We start from the raw sequence: 20,133 nt of genomic DNA, 5'->3' as shown, positions 1-20,133 counted from the left end.
GAAGTTCATTAGAATTTTTGGGATTGAAAATAGAATACCCATTAATGGACCACTGATGTAAGTTGATTAAATCATTCGTTCTAATGAAAAACGAAACATTCTATACTAAGAATCTTTTTATAGCCATTTTCAATGGATTTTAAGCTGCAAATTGACATTTCTTGATACCACAAGTGTTACTTTGCGTTCGTTTTAATGTCACTCGACGGGGTCAGAGTGCTTTAATTGACAACCAGTCATTTTGCGTCAAGAATATCGACGACGTGTTTATATAGTTATTTCCCTCGAACTCTGAGCTTTAAATTCATACGTCACAAGTGTTATTTAATTATACTTTTATGTCATCAAATCGTGACAGACTTTCCGAGTTTATTTCTAACTACAAAATCGAAGTAGGTACCATCGGATTATTATTTTTCTTAAAAATGTACAAATACATCTGATTAGTAAAACAGGATACGTTCGCGTGTAATTCCGCTGTAACGATCGTTCGTTCGATTAGGTATGCCAATAAAGCTGTACATTTGTTTCGAGCCCGAGTTTTCCGTATCGTGCGAAACGGTGATACTTCCTTGATTATCGTGCACCAGTTAGAGCGAGGAATTCTTGAAAGTTCAAACGCAATTAGCGCAAACCCTAGGCGATCGTAGCACGTGAAATATCGTGCTTGCCTGTACGTTGTTTCGCGTAATATCGGTTCCTTTTAACCCGTTCGATCGTTTCGCCGACTTGGTTAACAACGCCGAGGTATTCTCATTTTACAAAACCTAATTAAAATAGAAACAAACCTCTGAACACAATATTCTTGTCATTTCCAGAAAGAATATTTATTTATTTAAATCGTAAAATTTCAAATTCTGTTGAGTAGACAAACAAATGTTAATCGCACTCTGCTTTAAAAAATGTTTCATACCAATATTTCAATCCTGAAGCACAATTGTCACGATAAATCTACCAGTGTGAATATTTTTTTTCAATTTTTATTTTAATGAAATCCGAACGATTCGTTTCGCAATCCGTTCTAAATAATACCTCCGATGTTATTCCTGTCTTGAAAAATAAATTCAACCGGTTTCATTCGGTCGTGGACGATTTTATTGCGCGAAACATTAGTAACAGGCATAACGATATTTCACGTATGCATCTCTCCTCTATCGCGCACCGTTCAAATGTTTCTCCGTGACCATCGAAATTGATTCAGATCCCCGAAGCGAGTATATTTAAAGCGAGCCCATTATCGCTTTTCTCGCGGCCACTCTTCATCCCCGTGCTCGTTAAAGGAAACAAAGTTCAGTTATCTCGTATCTAATTTTCATCGTTCCGCGAATTAATTACACGCGAGCTAACCCGTGTCGGCCGCAGCGAATACCATATTTCCACGTCGGACAAGCGGTATTTAATAAAAAAAAAATTTTTTAAAAATAGGTGACACACGATTATAAAAAGCGCGCTGATAAAATGCTGGCCACGGGAGCGAATGGAAGAAAGATTCCTCGATAGAAAATACAGAATGTATCGCATGGCGATATTCGAAAGAATAATTTCCACGCGAGAAGACCACTGTACGAGCATCACGGACGAACGGATTAAAACTTTCTCATCGGCAGCGTAGAGAATTGGTTTAGTTATTGGATCCCCTGGCTGGATTGCCAACTCGACGTGGTATCGCGTTGCATTCTTCGCTTTACGCTTTCGACTTTCCAATTCCTGTCCACTCCATTTTGTAATCCTTTATATAGAGAGAGCTTTCTGTTTTCTCTGATTTTGCGTACCGATTGGATAGAATCTACGAGTAATAGGTGAACAAATTCAAAGACCATAACTTTGGCGGAGGAATAACGACAGGTAATATAGAGACAGGTCTACGGTTATCGGTGGGGTTAATTTTTAATTCCATAAAATTACGACGGTGCCAAAGCCGACGCATTAATCTAATGCTCCGGGAATAATGATGTCAAACCAAGCGTAACGTCAGTGGAGAGAGAACACCGCAAATTCGAAACGTATACATATATATGTGTGTATCGGCGTAGCAGTGACGTTATTAGCATCACCTATAAAAGCATCACCTGTTTATCTGTTTGCACGTGTGGAAAATTTAATGTGGAATTTTGGAATAAGATAATTCAACGAATTTATTTGAAATGAACTTCATTCCATGTCACCTGTATGTTCATTTTATACAAAATAGATTTTGAACATGCTTATTGCAAGCATTAACAAGTACATACATAAGAGGCGGGAACTCGTTCGAATCTGCCCGACTTTATCCGACCTGACCCGAAATAGTCCGTCTACCCGGCCGCCCGCCCGGGTACCCGCATATATATACCTAGCATTACCACAAAACGTAACGTTAAACAACTATTTCTAAAGGTAATCGCTAAACTGTGCCCACGTGTTCGTCACATCCGGAACGTCCAATTTCATTTTTCCTCGATCCCTTTTAATTTCAATGGCTGCGTGTCCAACAGTTCGTGCTAGCTAGGCTTCCACGGCATTAAAGGATTATCGACGTTATGTGCTCCGACGCGGTATCGTTTCGTAGAATTCAACGGAACGTTCCATATTTTCGGCTATACGCCGTCAAGGGAATCGCCTAATTATTTTAATAGCACTTCCGGACTTTTATTTAAGCGGTACACTCGCCATCGACACGTTAAAATGAAATATTCCTAATTTAACTAATTATCATTTGATATTATGTTTTAATAATATTTTTTGAATGGAAGTATCGAAAGGAATAATGTTAATGTCGATATTTCAATAAAAGTTCAGTGGAGTATCAATAGATTGTTAACGTGAATTTTAGTTAATAGAATCGATGGCTAAGGTGGCTTGTATCTGATACAAGCCAGAAGGAAGAGGCCGTTTTCTTTTCTCCTTAGGGGACTGCGTTGACAGGAGCCATTTCTCGGCTGCGAAATACGAAGGCTGATTCCGTATTATCGCGGCATGTCGACGTCATTCCGCGGCTTTAATTATGCATCTAGCCGCAGCCACGGAAGTTTGCCATTTATTGCTTTCACCACATTAGAACTGTCTCTTGCCTCGTACCTCGTTTCACCGTGAAAGATTTAAATGTAGATAACAACTGGCTTTTTCCACCCTTGGGAATCAAGTCGACCCGTTAATCTAGCATACTAGATAACTTAAATTTACACAGTTTTGATCAACCATTTCCTTTTATACTTAATTCTTTTCTAAAAGTGGCAGCGCATTTATTAAATTACAATTGTGGCTCTCTCCATGGTCCGCCGTCCGAGAGTTAAGATTTCTTACTAATCCTATTCTATAATTAAATTAGTAATTTTTTGTAATCATAATTTTCGATGACTTCGATTTTCTATTAAAAGAATAATATCGGTCAAGTGCCATAACGAATTGAAATTAAGTTAACGAATTAAAGTTTAAGTTACTCGATATTACAATTGATTAGACAGATTGATTGACTGTCTATTTGAATGCAATGGTAATTTGAATCCCGATAACGAATGTCATTCAAGGTTTTCTTATAAAACGAAAACGTTTCTGAGGAAACGCTACTCTGATGCAATCAACGTCTTTCTGATCACACTTAGCGAGTTGCAATTGCATCGTGTTCTCGATGCAATTTGCTAAACTGTGGTGCCAAAGACTGCAACACCTTCCTGGAAGAAACTACAACCGGCCCTTTGAGGATATCTAGAAAATGGCTCGATAAGCAAGTTAAAATAGTTAAAGTTTTCCAATTACGTGATCGTGATCGCCTACGACTTCTCGTTAAAATAACTTTAATCGTTACATGTAAATAGGCCCTTGCCACCTTGTTAGCGGTATCGTATAATCATCGTATTCGATAAGAACAATGCACTTGGCTCTGAATAAAAAGCAATGGTGAATCTTCTTTCAAATAATCTCAAACTGCTTTCAAACTGCTTAAAAATGATAGATTGCACTTGAAATTGCCTTTTTATTATATTTAAACAAAAACCACGAAAGTCGTAGAAATAATTAAATCGAGAACGATGAAGATCGAAGTCACTCTTCCACTGATCCAATAATTTGCATAGAAATAACTTTTTCACGTACGAAAAGCAAGATACAATAAAGTTCAAGTTAATCGCTCTACGAGACGATCAGGTGAAATTGAAAGATCAATCTTTTTAACAATAACGATATTTTTTAAATACAGAAGAAACTTTATTGAACAACAGTGTTCATTTTGAATCACAACTATTGCAATTAGTATTACACCCTGATTCTCCCAGAACTATTTATCTTTTTCTGCAAAAAGACTTGACAGATACATTTTGCAGTTCTCCGGGGAATCGAAGTTCCTACGATCAAGCGAATTTTGCGGAGATCGAAACAAATGATTGTACGAGGGTGCTACATCAGCTAAATACATCGCTGGATCAAGGGGTGGGCTAATGGGAGCTATAGCCCCGGGCTTCTCTAAAATATTATTTCATTTGGAATAAATTTCAATTTTTGAACCAAGGGGGTCCAGGTAGATCCAATAGCTCCAGGCTCTAGAAATATTAATTTGCTTCTGGATAAATATTTTATTTAAACAAAGGGAAAAGAATTTTCTATCGTATCGATCGAACAATTTCGAGCCCTTCGCCATTTATTAAATTATACTCTTCGTTCAACACTCCATCGTAAATATGTTCGCAATCTTTTCGCTCGTTCGTTCCGGCTACCCACGTTTACCTATCATCTAACCTGTTCTCAGGACGATTATCTCTCACGCAAATCGAGCATAGACCCACCTTAGTCGTAATTCGCTGTCCGCGCTCCTTTCGTGTCCCAAAATGGAGAGTCGAGTAATTGCCAGGGGCCCCGAGAGATAGTGCGACAGAAACGTGTCGAGGATCACGCCGATTTAATAGAAATTCGCGCCAAAACTAATGCCTCTTCTACCATCGGATTTATGCTCCCCTTAAACGTCCCTATGTTTTACCAGTGATCAATGTTTAACCAAGTGAATTCCAAAGATACGTAGGTATATTGGACGGGTAAATTAAATTTTTTATCGGGTCATTTCGAAACATTAATCAAGTTATATTAGAAATTGTCAGTCTTGGCGAATTTAAACTCGGCCAGATATTGCTGTTGTCACAGCTGTAAGTTATACTCTGAATGATTACTTTTATGTAAATGTTTAATATTTCGTTTGAATTAAAGTGACAAGTGTCATAATAGAAATCTATGAAATAATTGAATATGTCGGTGGAAGTAGGAGATCTCATAAAGAAGAAAGTAGAATTAAAAATTTTAAGATTAAGTGCAGTTCCTAACTCTGCCAGTAGGTGGGACAATTTCCCTTCAACTTATCAATTGCACATTTCAATTTTGAAGATGATTGGAATCTGTTTTCCTAAAATTCAATAATTGCAATTTTACTCAGAATATTATAAAAATTGTTAATTAGTTCCTAATGGCTTAAATTGAACAAAATAGATTATTAATTATCCATCCAATCAACTTTTCCTAAAATACAATTATTGCAATTTTATTCAAAATATTATAAAAATTGTTAATTAGTTCCTAATGGCTTAAATTGAACAAAATGAATTACTAAATATTCATCCAATCGAGAGATTGAAATTTCTTTTTCTAAAATACAATTATTGCAATTTTATTCAAAATATTATAAAAATTGTTAATTAATTCCTAATGGCTTAAATTGAACAAAATAAATTACTAATTATCCATGCAAGTATTTCAAGACCTAATTACCCAGAAATTTGTCCGAAAGCCGTGTAGCAATTGTATTTAGTTTGAGCACGAGGGGTACATTATACGACACTCTCGGCGCATCTGGTACACGCACCGTTCTTAATTAACACGATTATGAACAGCAGTTTAAGCGTGGCCTGTCGTAGGCTTATTAACCGTCAATAAACGGTAGGCGAGCAGTTAATCGGAAGCTGGAAGTTTCATGCAAAACGGATTAAAGATAAAGGAGGTTAAATAGCGACCCTATAAAACGCTCGGCAATTAAGCACAAATCACCGTGGAAATTGTGCTCGTTACGCGTATCCACTCTTTTATGGGTAGGAAAGATGGAGATCGATACACGAGAAACTAGAGTGGAAAGCTTGCAGAAGTTTAGCTTGACTGAAGATAAATGGAAGAGAAGCTTCGGGGGATCGATAGAAAGATTCTTCCAACGGTTGTTCCTCGCGATATGGAGTTGTTCGCTGGCAATAAGCTGGAATCGATATCAAACACAACAAGAATAAGTTACATCGATTGGATGAAAGATTATGTACAGTCGATCAAATGCTAAACCGGTCTACCTTGAACTCTATTCTCGTCAACACCTCAACGTCATTTTCATTCATTAATTTATTACAAAATATATAGCATATTCTCATTGAATGAAGAATTCTTTTTATATTAATTTAGATTCTAAATTATGAAAAGTTTATACAATTTTGTTATATTACTTTTTGTATAATTGATTATTTATCGTGAGTTATAGTGTATTTTGAATTGAAAAATTTTGAAAATTTCAATAATCTCTGAATGAAATCGATCAAATATTACTGAATTATTTGTATAATTCCTGATCAGCTAAATCAGCTAAACTTAATGAACTACAAACTGCGATTAATATCCAATGGCCTGTGATATGAGCATCTATATCTCTTTAATAGATAATATCTACAAAATACAGAATGGTTGTGAATGCACCGTTGCATTTATAGATTTCTGATAGAACTATTTACATATGTAAATACTTTTGCATTTAATCAACGTTCAGAGAAGCTAACATTTTAAGAGAACCAATGACTGAAAATAATTTTCTACAATTTATAAAATTAGAAAAGTTCTACAATTTTCTATTAATTTTACTGCTAATTATAAAAAATATCATTTGTTAATTTTTCTGAAATATCCTATATACAGAACCCAAATGTTATAGACTCATATTATTTAAAAAATTCTTAGATATTCTTCAATCTTTCGAAGGATCGTTAAAGATATTATTTGTTCAGTTAATATTTTCAACGTGTTCTAGAACCCATAACTGATAATTGATATCCACACGGAACAGGAGACACGAGTAATTTATAGAGGTACGGGTGCCGGTTTGCTGGAAAAATTTGGCACCGTTTCAAATCGTTGTAAAGTTAACCGAGCTCGCGCAGATGTATCGACATTTACTGGTTAGCTACGATTCACTTGATAAATTGCACGTTATTATTTCCATGTCGGTGTATATGTTTATACGATAATGAATAAATTTGACATTGTGTTTAATTTCTGACTGAAAAAATTCGAATCTGAAAAATCTGACTGACAGGTAGCATGATCATTAATTAATGAACTACACTGATTAATAATTATATAACATATTGTAAATAAAATATAGTTGCAAATGCACTTTAGATATTTTATGTAATAATTTGTCACTAAGTATCATTAATAAATATTGTTTTACATCCAGTGAAATTGTTGTAAAATTATCTATAATGTTCAAAAATGAGATATTTTCCACTTATAATTTTATTATTAAAGTTAGAATTATGAAGGGAAATTAATTAGTGAAATTACCTTTAATTATAAGTTTCCCTATGTTTTTTAATAAGAAAATATCTTCGTATTTAAATTGTTTATTATTAAAAAAAAAAAAATAATACTATAGCAAATCAATATGTTCCAATAGCTGCCATACTAGTACATCCTCTTTAAGATGAACTATCTTTAACGATACATCCCTATAAATAATATACACAATATCATAAAAATGAATGAATACATAAAGTAACCATCTCTCCAAAACTGACTACAATAAAAGTAAATAACTAAAACCAATTAAAAAAGAAAAATATTTTATAACGTTGGAACAGTATATCGATACCGGTGTCCTATGTAATTTTTGCAATACCTAAGTTACAAAATTGTTCCATGAATATTAAATTGAACTGTCAATTACTCATCCTACGATTCGTTATATTTTAACGTCATCGGGTAATCACTGTTATGGTGTCAATTATTCACGTGGAATTATTATTGTAATACCAGTTGATCGCTTGTATTATTCCGTCGAAGAGTATATTCTGTTTTATCGGCTTGAATAAAATACAGTTTACGCTAAATTACGTTGCACGATCATCAGGTCTGATCCCTTGCAGTGACCTCGTTCCGAAATTGCTTGCTTTTATCACCTTCGATGGAAAACCTCGCCATTTTTTCCCCCTAGATAGGAAGTATTAACTACAAATGTATAGTGACAGCACGTGGTCAGTAATGAGTTCTCTATTAACTTAATCAAAGAAAAAACCATGTTCTTGTACACAGATTAATGAAGCAACGCAAATAAGCATTTCTAATAATAGAAAATAACTAGTCTTTTTAAAATTATTTTTTCAGACAAAGAAATAATTTCAAGCACAAAATATTCCATGGCAATGTCAGCGACACTAGAATACATAGTCGCTTCGCTTTATACGCTGACTACGCTCCGCTTGTAACGAAATTCAATGTTTTCCAGGCTGAATAAATCGCAGTAACAATACTCTTTAGCAGCCCGCGTAACAGTAAATAATTTTTCCGCATGAGAATTGTTCAAATGGTAACACGAATACTTCTGACTTGTCACGCGGAGCTTGGAAAGCCATGTGATAATTCCTAGCCATAAAGGCGAAAAAATGAAAACACAGAACGCGTTGAGCCGTATGTTCCGTTGATCGTGGGACCGATGAAATTTTCATGAAAAGCTGTCCGAATAATATGTATGTCAGCAATAAGCAAATTTTATTTTAAAATATATAACACATAGAGGTCCTTTTATATTATCACTGAAATTGGTTTTGCATGGAAAATTGTAATATTACAGTTCAATGAACGCATACGCAGTAATGGGAGCTCTACTGTTGAATTTAACAAATTCGTAAAATTTTGCAAATAATTAGTTTTGTAATTTTTCTTTCATTTTATATTTCGCATATTTGCAGATTTCCATTATTTTTTAAATGTTCCTATTTTTATTTTCAAGAGTAATTCGAGCGGAAAAGCTATGCATTGTTGAACAAGGAGATAGAAATTAACGAGGAACCGTTATTCGTGCACAATACCTAAACACTTCCGCTGACCGTGCGAGCTGCCAACATCATCCTCCTAACTCCTTCACCCTCAACAGGAAGTGACGTACGATAAGCCAACATGTGACGCATGCAGTCAGTGAACCTAACGTTTCTGCATCCCCTGGGCCCAGCTGTCCTGCATCGCAACTCTGTCAGTTATGTGCAGCAAGATGAACGAGACTCTCTTACAATCTAGAAACGCTGCCTAAGGCTCGAAGTTTCTACAGTTTGGTTAATTGCGGTATTATTCAAAGTTCCGTTTCAACTGGAAAAGTTTTGGAAAATATTTTCCTTGTGATACCAGGAAAATGTTTGAAATATTTTCGATACACTGGCGTTAAAAATCTTTGAACCACGAGATAGGGAGCCACGAAGGATCGCGTCCCTTTGGAAAATTTCCATAGAAACCATTCCAACCACTGATGCGTGAACCATGTTACTGTCCCATAAGAAAGTAGGTTGCATAAAAGTCGAAAGTCAGAGAACGTAGAAGTCTCGGGTGTAGCCGTTGAATCGGAAGTTTAAGAGGACGAGTCCATTTTATTCTACCGAGACTTGAGTTCTATATTCGAAGTGGCTCGACAATAAAGACAATTTAATTAATTCCGTTGAATTTTTATGGAATCTTGAAAAATATGATCATAACGCATCTGTCGAAGAATTTGAAAAATGTCTTCTTTATTGCTTATCGAAAAATTCTTAGCGAGACACAAATTACGCACCTTGGTTCTAAACGGAAATTCCTAAATTCCTGGCAAAGGTGTTGACGTGCCATTTCGTTTGCCGTTAATTCACGAAATCGCAATACCGGAATTCCAATTACAATATACTGTCAGGACGAACATTTTCGCGAATATTGAACTCGATCGATAAACCGTTCGCAGAACACCTAATTTCGATCTGAAGTGCAGGGCTAATAGGTTTTGACAGGGAACTGATGAAATTGTACACATACCGTGTAAAGGAGTTACACATACCGATGCATTATGAAACGGTAGGAAACTCCGTAACTGGAATTCCAGTTAGCGAGTCGAAGCCGGATCGAGCGATCTGCGAGCTATCGCGCGTTTTAATCCGTTCCTTCTCCTTCGACACCGACATTATCCCGGGCATTATTCCGATAGAAAGCCTTCCATGGCTGAGTCGAAGTTGAAATGCAAAGAGAGACATTACGTCCTTACGCGTCTACCATTATGTACACAGCTATTCCTGACCGTCTACAACCGCATACCCTACGTGCACGTACATACAGTTAGTTCTCTGGAACTTGCACAATTTAGCTCGAGGATATTACGGTATCACGCGGTAACGACGTCTTCAGAAACGTCTTTGGAATGAAGATATTCGGGTATATATTCTTGCGTAATCTCTGACAAACTTTATTATTTTTTACTTCCAATGTTACTTTTCATTCGCCTCGAAGCGTTTGTTATTATAATAGAAATCAGAGTTGGTTATTATTAGAAGATAATTGAGGGTTAAATGAACCTAGAAAGATCTCAGGGGCCTCTTGTGGCGGGACTGAGAAGCTTAGAACGATCCTTGTCTTTCTTGCGTGCAAAGACAAGGATAGTGCGATAATCGACAGCCATGTTAGTAAAAAACGGTTCACCTCGAAATTTTAAGGCGAAGAAGCGATATTTTCTCATGAGTTTTTAGAAAAAATGTTCTTTGTATAATTATGTGACGATGGAAGAAGCCCGATTTTGTAATTTGTCTTTTAAAATTTTGTAAAACATAGGGTTTTTACCACTTTTTCCCTAAAACACTATGGTTTCACTTCTACACCGCCAGAGGCGCTACAGTTATTTCTGATGTTTCTTAATCTTAGTATTGATAGTTAGCTAGATGCTTCCGTTTTCTCTAACGAAATTATAGAAGCGGCTGTTTAGCGATTCAAGTAGCGTGAGTCAGCCATTAGTCGTGCCTAGTTTGCGTGCAAGTAATCGCGATTTCTTCGCGAGGCCAGTGATTCACGATTTGTCAACAGATCCCGAGTATTATTTTCATTACTGTGTATCACGGTACATAAACGGGCTCGCAAAGTGTTACACGGTAGCACTTCTACGATCGATAAGGAGAAATATGAAATTAAATTGCCGTGTGAGACTTTTCGGGGCCGATCTTTAACTTCAACGAACCTATTGTTCTCTTACACTTTAAGGAACTCGCCTTTCCTCGAATTCTATTAACCCTAACTCGAAGTGAACGTAGACACGAAAGAAGGAATTTACGGGATAACTGTCTAAATGACTGATTGCCTGATGATTAATCGTGAAAATAATTATATGGTATTTCAGGAGCAAAAGGGATCTTGTTAATTGATACATGACATGTAAAATTATCATTATCTTTGAAATTTAACAAATAGCACAGTTATATAATTAGTCACGGAAGAAGAATATTCTTTCTTTTTTTTTTTATAAAAAGTGTTGATACTTGATGATTGGTGTCTTTAGTCAAAAATGAAATATTGAAGTATGGCAAGTTTCTTGGGCTACTATGCCAATACAAACAAGCATAAGCTTAAAAGCGGTATAGCAGCAGATCGAAAGCAAGACTGAAAAGCGTAGAAAGATATTACACTCTCCTGCACCGTTTCACGCAATCTTCATGGCCGGGCACGTTGATGCACGTATCCCCATACGTTTGCGTGCCTCGCTGTTCACTCTTTGGATTTGCGCACCAACACAAGAGGCAATGTGCATATGTTAGTCTGTCGGCCCTTCTGGTAGCAGCTAGAAGGGATTTCCAGCGAACAATATCTCGACCGATATATATTCACGCTTCTGAGAGGTCGAATAACGAGACAGACGTATCTGAGAGATTTGTATCGTCCTCAATTCCCCACGTGTACTACCCTGGGACAGTGTATACGATGGATAAAGGTGTGCATACACTAAACCTTCGTATAACACGAAGAATACCTTCCGTTCTATATGAATCTTTGTTACACAAATGAATTTGGCGAAGGAAAATAGGATATCTGAATTATTGTTTAAAAAAATAACATTTCGAATTCTTTTAATTTTCTTTTGGAATAGAGGATTTTCTAAAAATGCCCTTATAATATAGAAAGGCTCAAAAAAATAAATAGAGGTGTGCGAGATTCTGAAAGTATCGTGTCGAGTTGTGGAGAAGGGGTAGGGTCAAATAAGGTCGAGTAGGAATTGTTAGGGTTGGATTAGGTCTGATTCGGTCCAAATATCGAGTACTCGAATTTTGAGATTTAGAAATTTAGAAATCTTGATATTCTGGAATTTTAAGATTTGGAAATTCAGAAATCTTGATATTCTCTAATTTTGGAATTTTAAAATTTTGAGATTTGAAGATTTCGAAATTTGGGAAATTTTAAAGTTTGAATTTATGGAATTCAGGAAATGTTAGAATAAAAAGAGTAGCTAGGCCCACCCTGGCCCCTGAATCGACCGAAATAATTCCCAACTCGACTCGAATATTGGATATCCGAAATTTCTGGTCCCTCACCTCCAATAATAATTATTATTCTCCTCCTATTATAATAATAAAAATGACTATTGTAATAATCGTTAAAGAAGATACTTTCATTGCTAAAAAAACAGAGTGTATACCATTTTCTGTATGATACTTTGTTACAGAGTCTCTCTTCAAGATACGAGCTCTTGTTTTTTCGGAGCTTCTTTTCTACTCTCAAGACTCTCATCCCTATCGCTAAACTTGCTCGTTAGAATCTCTGGAAAGCAACCAACCGACTCGGTTTATTACATCTCTTTTACTTCTGACGTTCTATTAAAAACTGATACAAAATACAACGAACGTTTAAAGTTTCACAAGCCCATTAAATGTTCACGTGTTTCGTGCACGACTGGGTGTCTATAAACATACTTTTATATCTCGGACAATAATTTTGTACCGACATCAGTCATATTCTTTCGTTCCACTTTCAATGAGTAACTTCGTTTCTGAACGGTTTAGTAATATTTCAATAGCCATTGAAAACTTTCCGAAGAAGCTGCGATATCTAAAGTAGGATATAACTTAATTCTTACAAACTTCTGGATAACTTGTCCTGCGTAAAATACTGTCATTCGCAGTGAGAAGATATTATACACTGTTAAAAACAAGTCCTACAATTACATTTTTATTTTTAAATCAACTCCATGTAAAACGGAGATATAATCGAATATTTTCCGGCCATGGTATGTATCATGAAAAAATATAAAAAGAGCATAAACTTTTGAGATTACCTAATATCCCAGATTTTAAAGAAGAAAGTGTAGATAAAAATGATGTTTATTACACGGTTTTCATCCCTTCAGGAGACGCTTAAACGTACCTGTTTCTAGCAGACCGTGACATTTTTCTATTTACGGTAATATTTTGAAAGATCAAGAAAGGTAACCCTAAGAAGGAAGATCTCTATTTTATCCTATATAAGGCAATAGCATCAGGTTTATTGCTCTCGATGCAGCCTGCTGGGTGCTAGAAAGCGATGACAGTAACGCCTGTATTCTGCTTTCCCCTTTTTTATGACTTTCCCCGTTTAGTTTATCTGTGCTCCAACCTACCCAGTTCCTCGTACCATGGACTTATGACGTCCATAAAGCCCTACCTTCACGCTTTTCAGGACTTCGTTTCGTAACTTTCATCTCCGTATTTTTATGTCACAGTAATTTCGAAAATTTTCACTGAAAATCCTCTGGTGATAATACGGACACACGGTTAACGAGGTATATACGAGGAATGCTATTTAACTGGTGGTACAATTAGAAAAATTTAAATGACACGTGGAAAAATTAAATTTTCGTATCACCACTTGAATGAGTTGATACTTAAATGAGAAATAGAACTTTGGGTTAATGATTCATTCATTAATTAAATTGTTAAGATTCTTCTGGATATTTAGATTTGTATTCAAATGAAATAAATTTTTCTGGAAAATTTATGTGTTATTCTGAGTTAATGATTCGTTAATTAATTAAATTGTTAAGATTCTTCTGGATATTTAGATTTGTGTTTAAATAAAATGAATTTTTCTGGAAAATTTGTGTGTTATTCTGACTCACCCACCATTGAGTACGTGGACTAGGATACTGGCTGACTCGGCCGTAGACGGGGCACATGTGTAATTTCCAGAATCAGCAGGTAACGCTCTAGATATCAAGAGATGCGACGTTCGCGTTTGCTTTTCAGTCACCACGCTGATGCCTCCCCTTTGACTGTAATTTATCACGTGATCACCCTTGTACCTGAAAAATGAATCAGTGCAAAAATGAAAATTAAACGAGTTATCCACTAACGTTTTATACTTCCTTAACTCTGAAAGATCTTAGTCAAGAAAACCTAGAGACTAAGTTCCAGAGTACTTAGGGAAAAGTAGATTAAGAGACCAATAATAAGTAGAGGCAAAGTACAAAATTATCTTATCTTCTTATATGACAATAATAATATTTTGAATTTAGATAGCTCAGATTTTTGCTATTTTATCAAAGTTTAACATAAATTATTCTAACAAATGTCCCGGATTTGAGGCGCCAGAATAATGCTAGGTAATTCTACTATTTGCCATAGTTTCAGCGTTTTATCAACTTTTCCAAAAAGAATTTTGTACATAAATTTTTCACGAAGAACAATTGTTCAATGTTATGATTCTGACGCAAGGATAATCCTATTTATTATAGGTCTCATTATTTTTAAAATAAACCATGTTGCCTTTTAATAATAAAAATTGTCAAGTATACTCGCAATGAAACCAGCTTTCCCCAGGAAAAAAGGGGATATCCAGGCTTCCCAGGAAAAAAGGGGATATCCAGGCTTCCCCGGATTCCGGGGTTCCTGACCCCCTCCCAGACTTCCGTCCTTCCTCTTGGGCGTTCCCGAGAAGAATGACAGTGGAGGGGAGGAGGCCCGCTATATATAGGTCAGAGGCTCCCCACCACTCGCGCTTAGTTTGCGCGGAAAAATTCGAACTGCTATTTATTGTTATTCGTACTTTTCAATGATATAATAAATTTAATAATATAATAATGAAAAATTATATTGCTTTCAATAATAATTTCGTCAAAATTAAAATTTTGAGAACTCCTGCTTTCCCTCTATCGATATTTTCCTTAGGAAAATTTCTGATTTAATCGCGAGTATACTCTGAATTAATTAATATTCTTTTCACGAACTATACCAATTAGAGGGAGTAATTGAAAAATCAAGCAACATGGATAAAAAAGAGTGCGTTCTCGTTAGAAATTGAATGAATAATCAATAATTAAGACGAACGTCGTGTGTAATCTGTGATCCACTTTCCAAGCGGTTTCCACTTCGCTATTCTTTATCAGACAATGAACTTTTCGCAGTTAAATCATTCCCAGGTTACAATCGACACAGGGGGGAACAACGAGAAGAAAGGGATCAATTCCGACGAAGCAAATGATTTTGCTGTGTGCCAATCAGCAGTACCGTTCTCCGTTCGTTTTAGCGTGTAATCGAGACCTTGGAAAACCGTAGCCGCCGATGATCTATAGAGAAGTTCATCGGTGAAAGTTTGTTCGTGTCACGGGTGAGAATTTCGGCGTTTATATTCGAACGTAAATTGAATTCGAGAAAGTCCAATTAAACTCACCAATAAATGAAGGACGGCGGCTCGGGTGTCTGCAGTACGATGCAGGTCAGATTGATGTCGCTTCCGCTTTTGATGTACAGCTCCGAATTACCGTTAATCTTCGCCTTTGACACTGCGAACATAATAGATCCGTCATTAAATCAATGGATTTCTGTACAGAACAGATCATAGTACCTTCGATTAAAATAATAATCATTTTATTTAATGAATTCATTGTCAGTAGACTATTGACCCTTGCATATCAATGGAATTATATTTTATTTAAATAGAAGTAAAATAAATAAGTGAAATAATTTTGTGAAATAAAATAATTTTTATAGTTTTAATATATGATATTGACATTTTATTTTAATACTGAGAAAACTGATGCAATTTCGATTTATGAAGAATTCAATGCAGCAGTGCTTTGGTAAAGCGAACATTTAAATTGAAAGTTTGAAAAGATAGCTTCTTCTTGAATCAGTTGTAAAAGTACATCAGGATATCAATTCCATTTGGAATACTCGATTCATACTATTCGTACTGGAGAAGCTCGGAAAATTGATTTCGCTAAGTCAATATGTATCATTCAAAGAATATATTTCCCTATGAATATTTTCCATCGAAATGGAAAATAAATCGATTGTACAACAATAGCATCGATTTATAGCAATTTCTGTTGAAATAAAAATTGCAAAATTTCTGGAGAATTTACTTTTGAAAATATTATTTGATACATTTGCTCACCTACTACGCTCAGGTTATAAGCCTGGCTGATTTTCGGTTCGGTTGAGACTTGACACTCGTACGTTCCGCTATCTCGCACCTGTGGTGAACTAATCTTCAGGGTCCATTCGTCACTACCGTCGGTGTGCAACGACTGAAAGCGTTGGTCGTTCGTGTATGTTAAGATGCCTACGGTGAGAATGTGTAAATCTCGTTTCCTGATCCACGAGACCTGCAAACAAATCAACGTAATTTATGTCGTTATCAATCAATTGGAAACCATTTACGTTAAAATATTTTTTTTTTCTATTGAGTGTGAATGTATAATGCATTGGGATTAGAGAAAGTAGTATAATAAGGAACTATGACTCGTTAAGTAGTATAACACGTTTTCAGGTCAAGTAGTATAACACGAGTTCAGATCAAGTAGTATAGCAGTGCTATGGTCAGACCAAGTAGTATACCAAAGCTATGGTCAGACCAAGTAGTATACCAGTGCTGTGGTCAGACCAAGTAGTACACCACTGCTATTGTCAGACCAAGTAGTAAACCGGTGCTATCGTCAGACTAAATAGTATACCATTGCTGTGCATGGACAGCAATAACGCGAAATATAATATAATATTATTAATATAATTAATATATTCAATTAAAATATTTATCGCAAAACGTTTCCTTATCACATACACGAAACACCAAAGGAAATAATTTAATAAACGTAATAAGGTTACAAATAACAATATCACGGTAACATGCACATCCATTAATATTAAATGAAACTTTACGGAATACAAATTATTCAGAGTCACGAAACATATTGTAAATTTCTAAATATCCATGTAATATCCCTAAGTAATTAAAACAAGAACCATTATAATAATTACATATTCATTCTATATCTATTCTGAAAAGACTTTTAAAACTGAAAAGGGATATGAAAAATTTTATTAACTAATAAATTATGTTAAAAAAGAGCATATCATCGACAATAAATCCTTATAATCTTTCACTGTTACGCTCGAATAATTCTACAAAAACGAACTCAATATTTATTGGATAAAACCGAACGGAACAGAGGTAGAATTTATGTTTCTGCGCTTTGGTAAATCCGGCATGGAATTATCGAGAAAATCTTCCCTCTATCCGATGCACCCTGTATCTCGAATTTCGTATTACTTTCGGGGAGGAGGAAAAAAAATAAAAAACAGGAAAAAAATCTTCATCAAAGCTCCCGACGTGAAAACATTTAAACCTGATCCGCAATAATCTTGGTCCAATGGATAATGCTTTCCATCGAGCTCAATTACCTTGGACTTGAACCCGTTGCAACCGTAATTTTTCGCGAGAAAAAAGATTTCACGGTTCAATTTAACTTTCGGTCAGATATAATTAGAACAGCAGCGAGCAGGGAGACTGGAAAATGGATGGCTTATCGGCGAAACGTTTATCCCCTGTGTTGAACGGTGTTGAAAACGGAGAATTGATACCCGTAAAATGTCGTAGCAGAAAATTAATTGTAGCAAATCGTACTTGGTTATTAGATCCTAGATTGCTATAACGGTGGAATATTGAAAAAATATTGTGTCTGTTGTATCAAAAGTATAGCAAAGGTGTGCGAGAACCCGACCCGAATTATTTCCCCGATAAACCTTAAAAATAAAAAATTGATTAACTATCAAAATCTTTATATTAAAAATAACTATAAACGAGTAAATTTCTTTCCTTCTCCACTTCAGACACTTTGAAATCAATTGTGTGTCATCAATTTGTTTTGAGCGGTAGTTCAGCCATTAAATTTGAAATTCAATTAAACCAAACGAATCTGTAGAGTAATTTATTATTAAACGCCCTGGCATACAATTAAATTTACGAGTCAGTAAATTGAAACTCTAATTAATTCTTAACACATCGAGTGACAATCACCATGAATTCAACGTAATTGAAAGAGAAGGGGATGAAAGAGAATTTTAAATGACACCAATATTACATTGCTCGCGCAAAAGTATCAATCGGAAAGCATCGATTGAAAAATGAAACGTATCTCGAGTAATTGTAATTATAACCCAACGTTATCAATATCGCATTCATCGTGTTAATTAAGCCGCACGAATTTTTCGAGTCAATCCTTTCAAATATAAAAAAAAAATATATATATATATATATTTCATCCGTCAATTTTATCAATCACCTATTAATTTTTCACCACTCTTGTTACCAATCGATACCAAATAACATACCAATGATTGCTTTTGCCTTGCAAATGGTTCTGGATATTTTTTAAAAATTTTTTCAATGATACACGCGTATGTATACCGTAGGAAACAATGAATGGCACCGAAGCTGTTGTACGGAACGACAATGGCACCGAGTGTTGCCAGGTTGATTTTACGCCGCGAATATAAACGCCTGGGTTCGCGTAGATAGAGAGTCGAACATGGTGCACACTAGCTGAAGTGGGGACGAGGCGAAGGGAAATCTGATTTATCGTCGATTACGATCGGTGATTGGATTCTGACGGGTTCCTATGCGTCATGCGGTGATGCATGAGTAACGCCGATAACGAGTAATGTCACTACTCGACGGTGACCCGTGCACTTATCCGCAAAAGTACCTTCCATTAAGATGGCCATGGATAGCAGCCCTTGTCTCGGGGATTTATGAGCAATTTACTGGTACAATGCCGGACTAAACAATTTCAGTTATCACTTCAAGTTGCCACATTTTCGTGGACTTTCAAAATACAACGATCCCTCTATGTGTAGAAATAAAGAAAAATGGAACTTTTCTTTTATACTGTCAAATAAAATAATTTAATTTACTTCATTTTTAGGCTTCTCTTTTGAATATCATTTTTCCAAAAATTTAACCGTCTAATTTCAGTCGACACAGACGTTCTGCCAGATCTGACAGTGAGTAACGAGTGACCAGACTCCAACGTTGGCTGTAACTACTGTAATCGGTCACTGTTTGCTGTAACTGGCATCAAACCATTCCACGTTACAAACATTAATAAAATGCGTATACGGCAATTTTCTTCAAACTTCAAGCTTTAAATTGATATGATACAAGTACTATTTGGCAATAGTTTTATGTCATCAAATTCAAAATTGGTAATTAACAAATATCGATAAAACCTTTATACCATAATTTTCTTTAAACATTAAACATTAAATTGATATATTTCAAGTCATGAAATCGTCAGTAAATATGCAACAACCTAATAGAATCGAACGAAAGTTAAATCTCAGCATTTATCGAGTAAATGTATGTCAAAGTAAAAAAAAAAAAGCCACGTTCTATCGTTTCGAAGGATTGGAATCAGGTGTTCAGGAATCGCGGCAGAAATTGGCAGGAAATCCAGGATCGATGGAAGCCGGGTAAAAGTCCGAGTGAAAAGTGTACTATGTAGGTGGACAGAGTGCGACAAACCGGACCGTTTCATCAGCCGGCTACTCATCCGTGAAACACGATTTCTCTCGCGTTCTTATTACACGGGTAGGAGGTCATGCCAATAAGGAAACTCGAAACTTACAGCACGATCGCCAAGATTGCGCACCCTGCAGTGCAGGTAAGCGGATTGGCCGACGGTCGTGGTGGTCTCCCTCTTGGTCGTGTTGTCGAAGTAAGGCTGGCTAAAGGGTTGCTCCCAGTAAGAAGACGGATGGTGTTCCACCGACACACCGCTGCTTTTCGCCGCGCACTCTGTCAAAAGCAATAAACATAGCTGTTAAGAGGATTTCCATATACCAT

At 35.8% G+C, this 20,133-nt stretch overlaps 1 protein-coding gene across 8 annotated transcripts in view; it reads right to left on the bottom strand.

Annotated features, from left to right (window-relative positions):
* Positions 1-20,133, bottom strand: part of LOC117604759 (opioid-binding protein/cell adhesion molecule homolog) — a 212,436-nt gene that overhangs the window by 22,311 nt on the left and 169,992 nt on the right. For 6 of the 8 annotated variants that reach the window (XR_013062166.1, XM_076688261.1, XM_076688262.1 and 3 more), the window contains 4 exons: positions 19,916-20,085; positions 16,405-16,615; positions 15,679-15,790; positions 14,129-14,311 (listed from right to left, as the gene is read on the bottom strand). Coding sequence is in view for 6 of the 8 variants with exons in the window: in XM_076688261.1 (XP_076544376.1) it covers positions 14,129-14,311; positions 15,679-15,790; positions 16,405-16,615; positions 19,916-20,085 (676 nt within the window). In the remaining 2 variants the exon portion in view is untranslated. The remainder of the gene's footprint in view (positions 1-14,128; positions 14,312-15,678; positions 15,791-16,404; positions 16,616-19,915; positions 20,086-20,133) is intronic. The other 2 variants (XR_013062165.1, XM_076688265.1) reach the window with 1 other exon arrangement.

The sequence above is a fragment of the Osmia lignaria genome, chromosome 5 (assembly GCF_051020975.1).
Source record: "Osmia lignaria lignaria isolate PbOS001 chromosome 5, iyOsmLign1, whole genome shotgun sequence".
NCBI lineage: Eukaryota > Metazoa > Arthropoda > Insecta > Hymenoptera > Megachilidae > Osmia > Osmia lignaria.
Note: the sequence above shows the minus strand (reverse complement) of the source record. Positions and strands in the feature narration are given on the sequence as shown.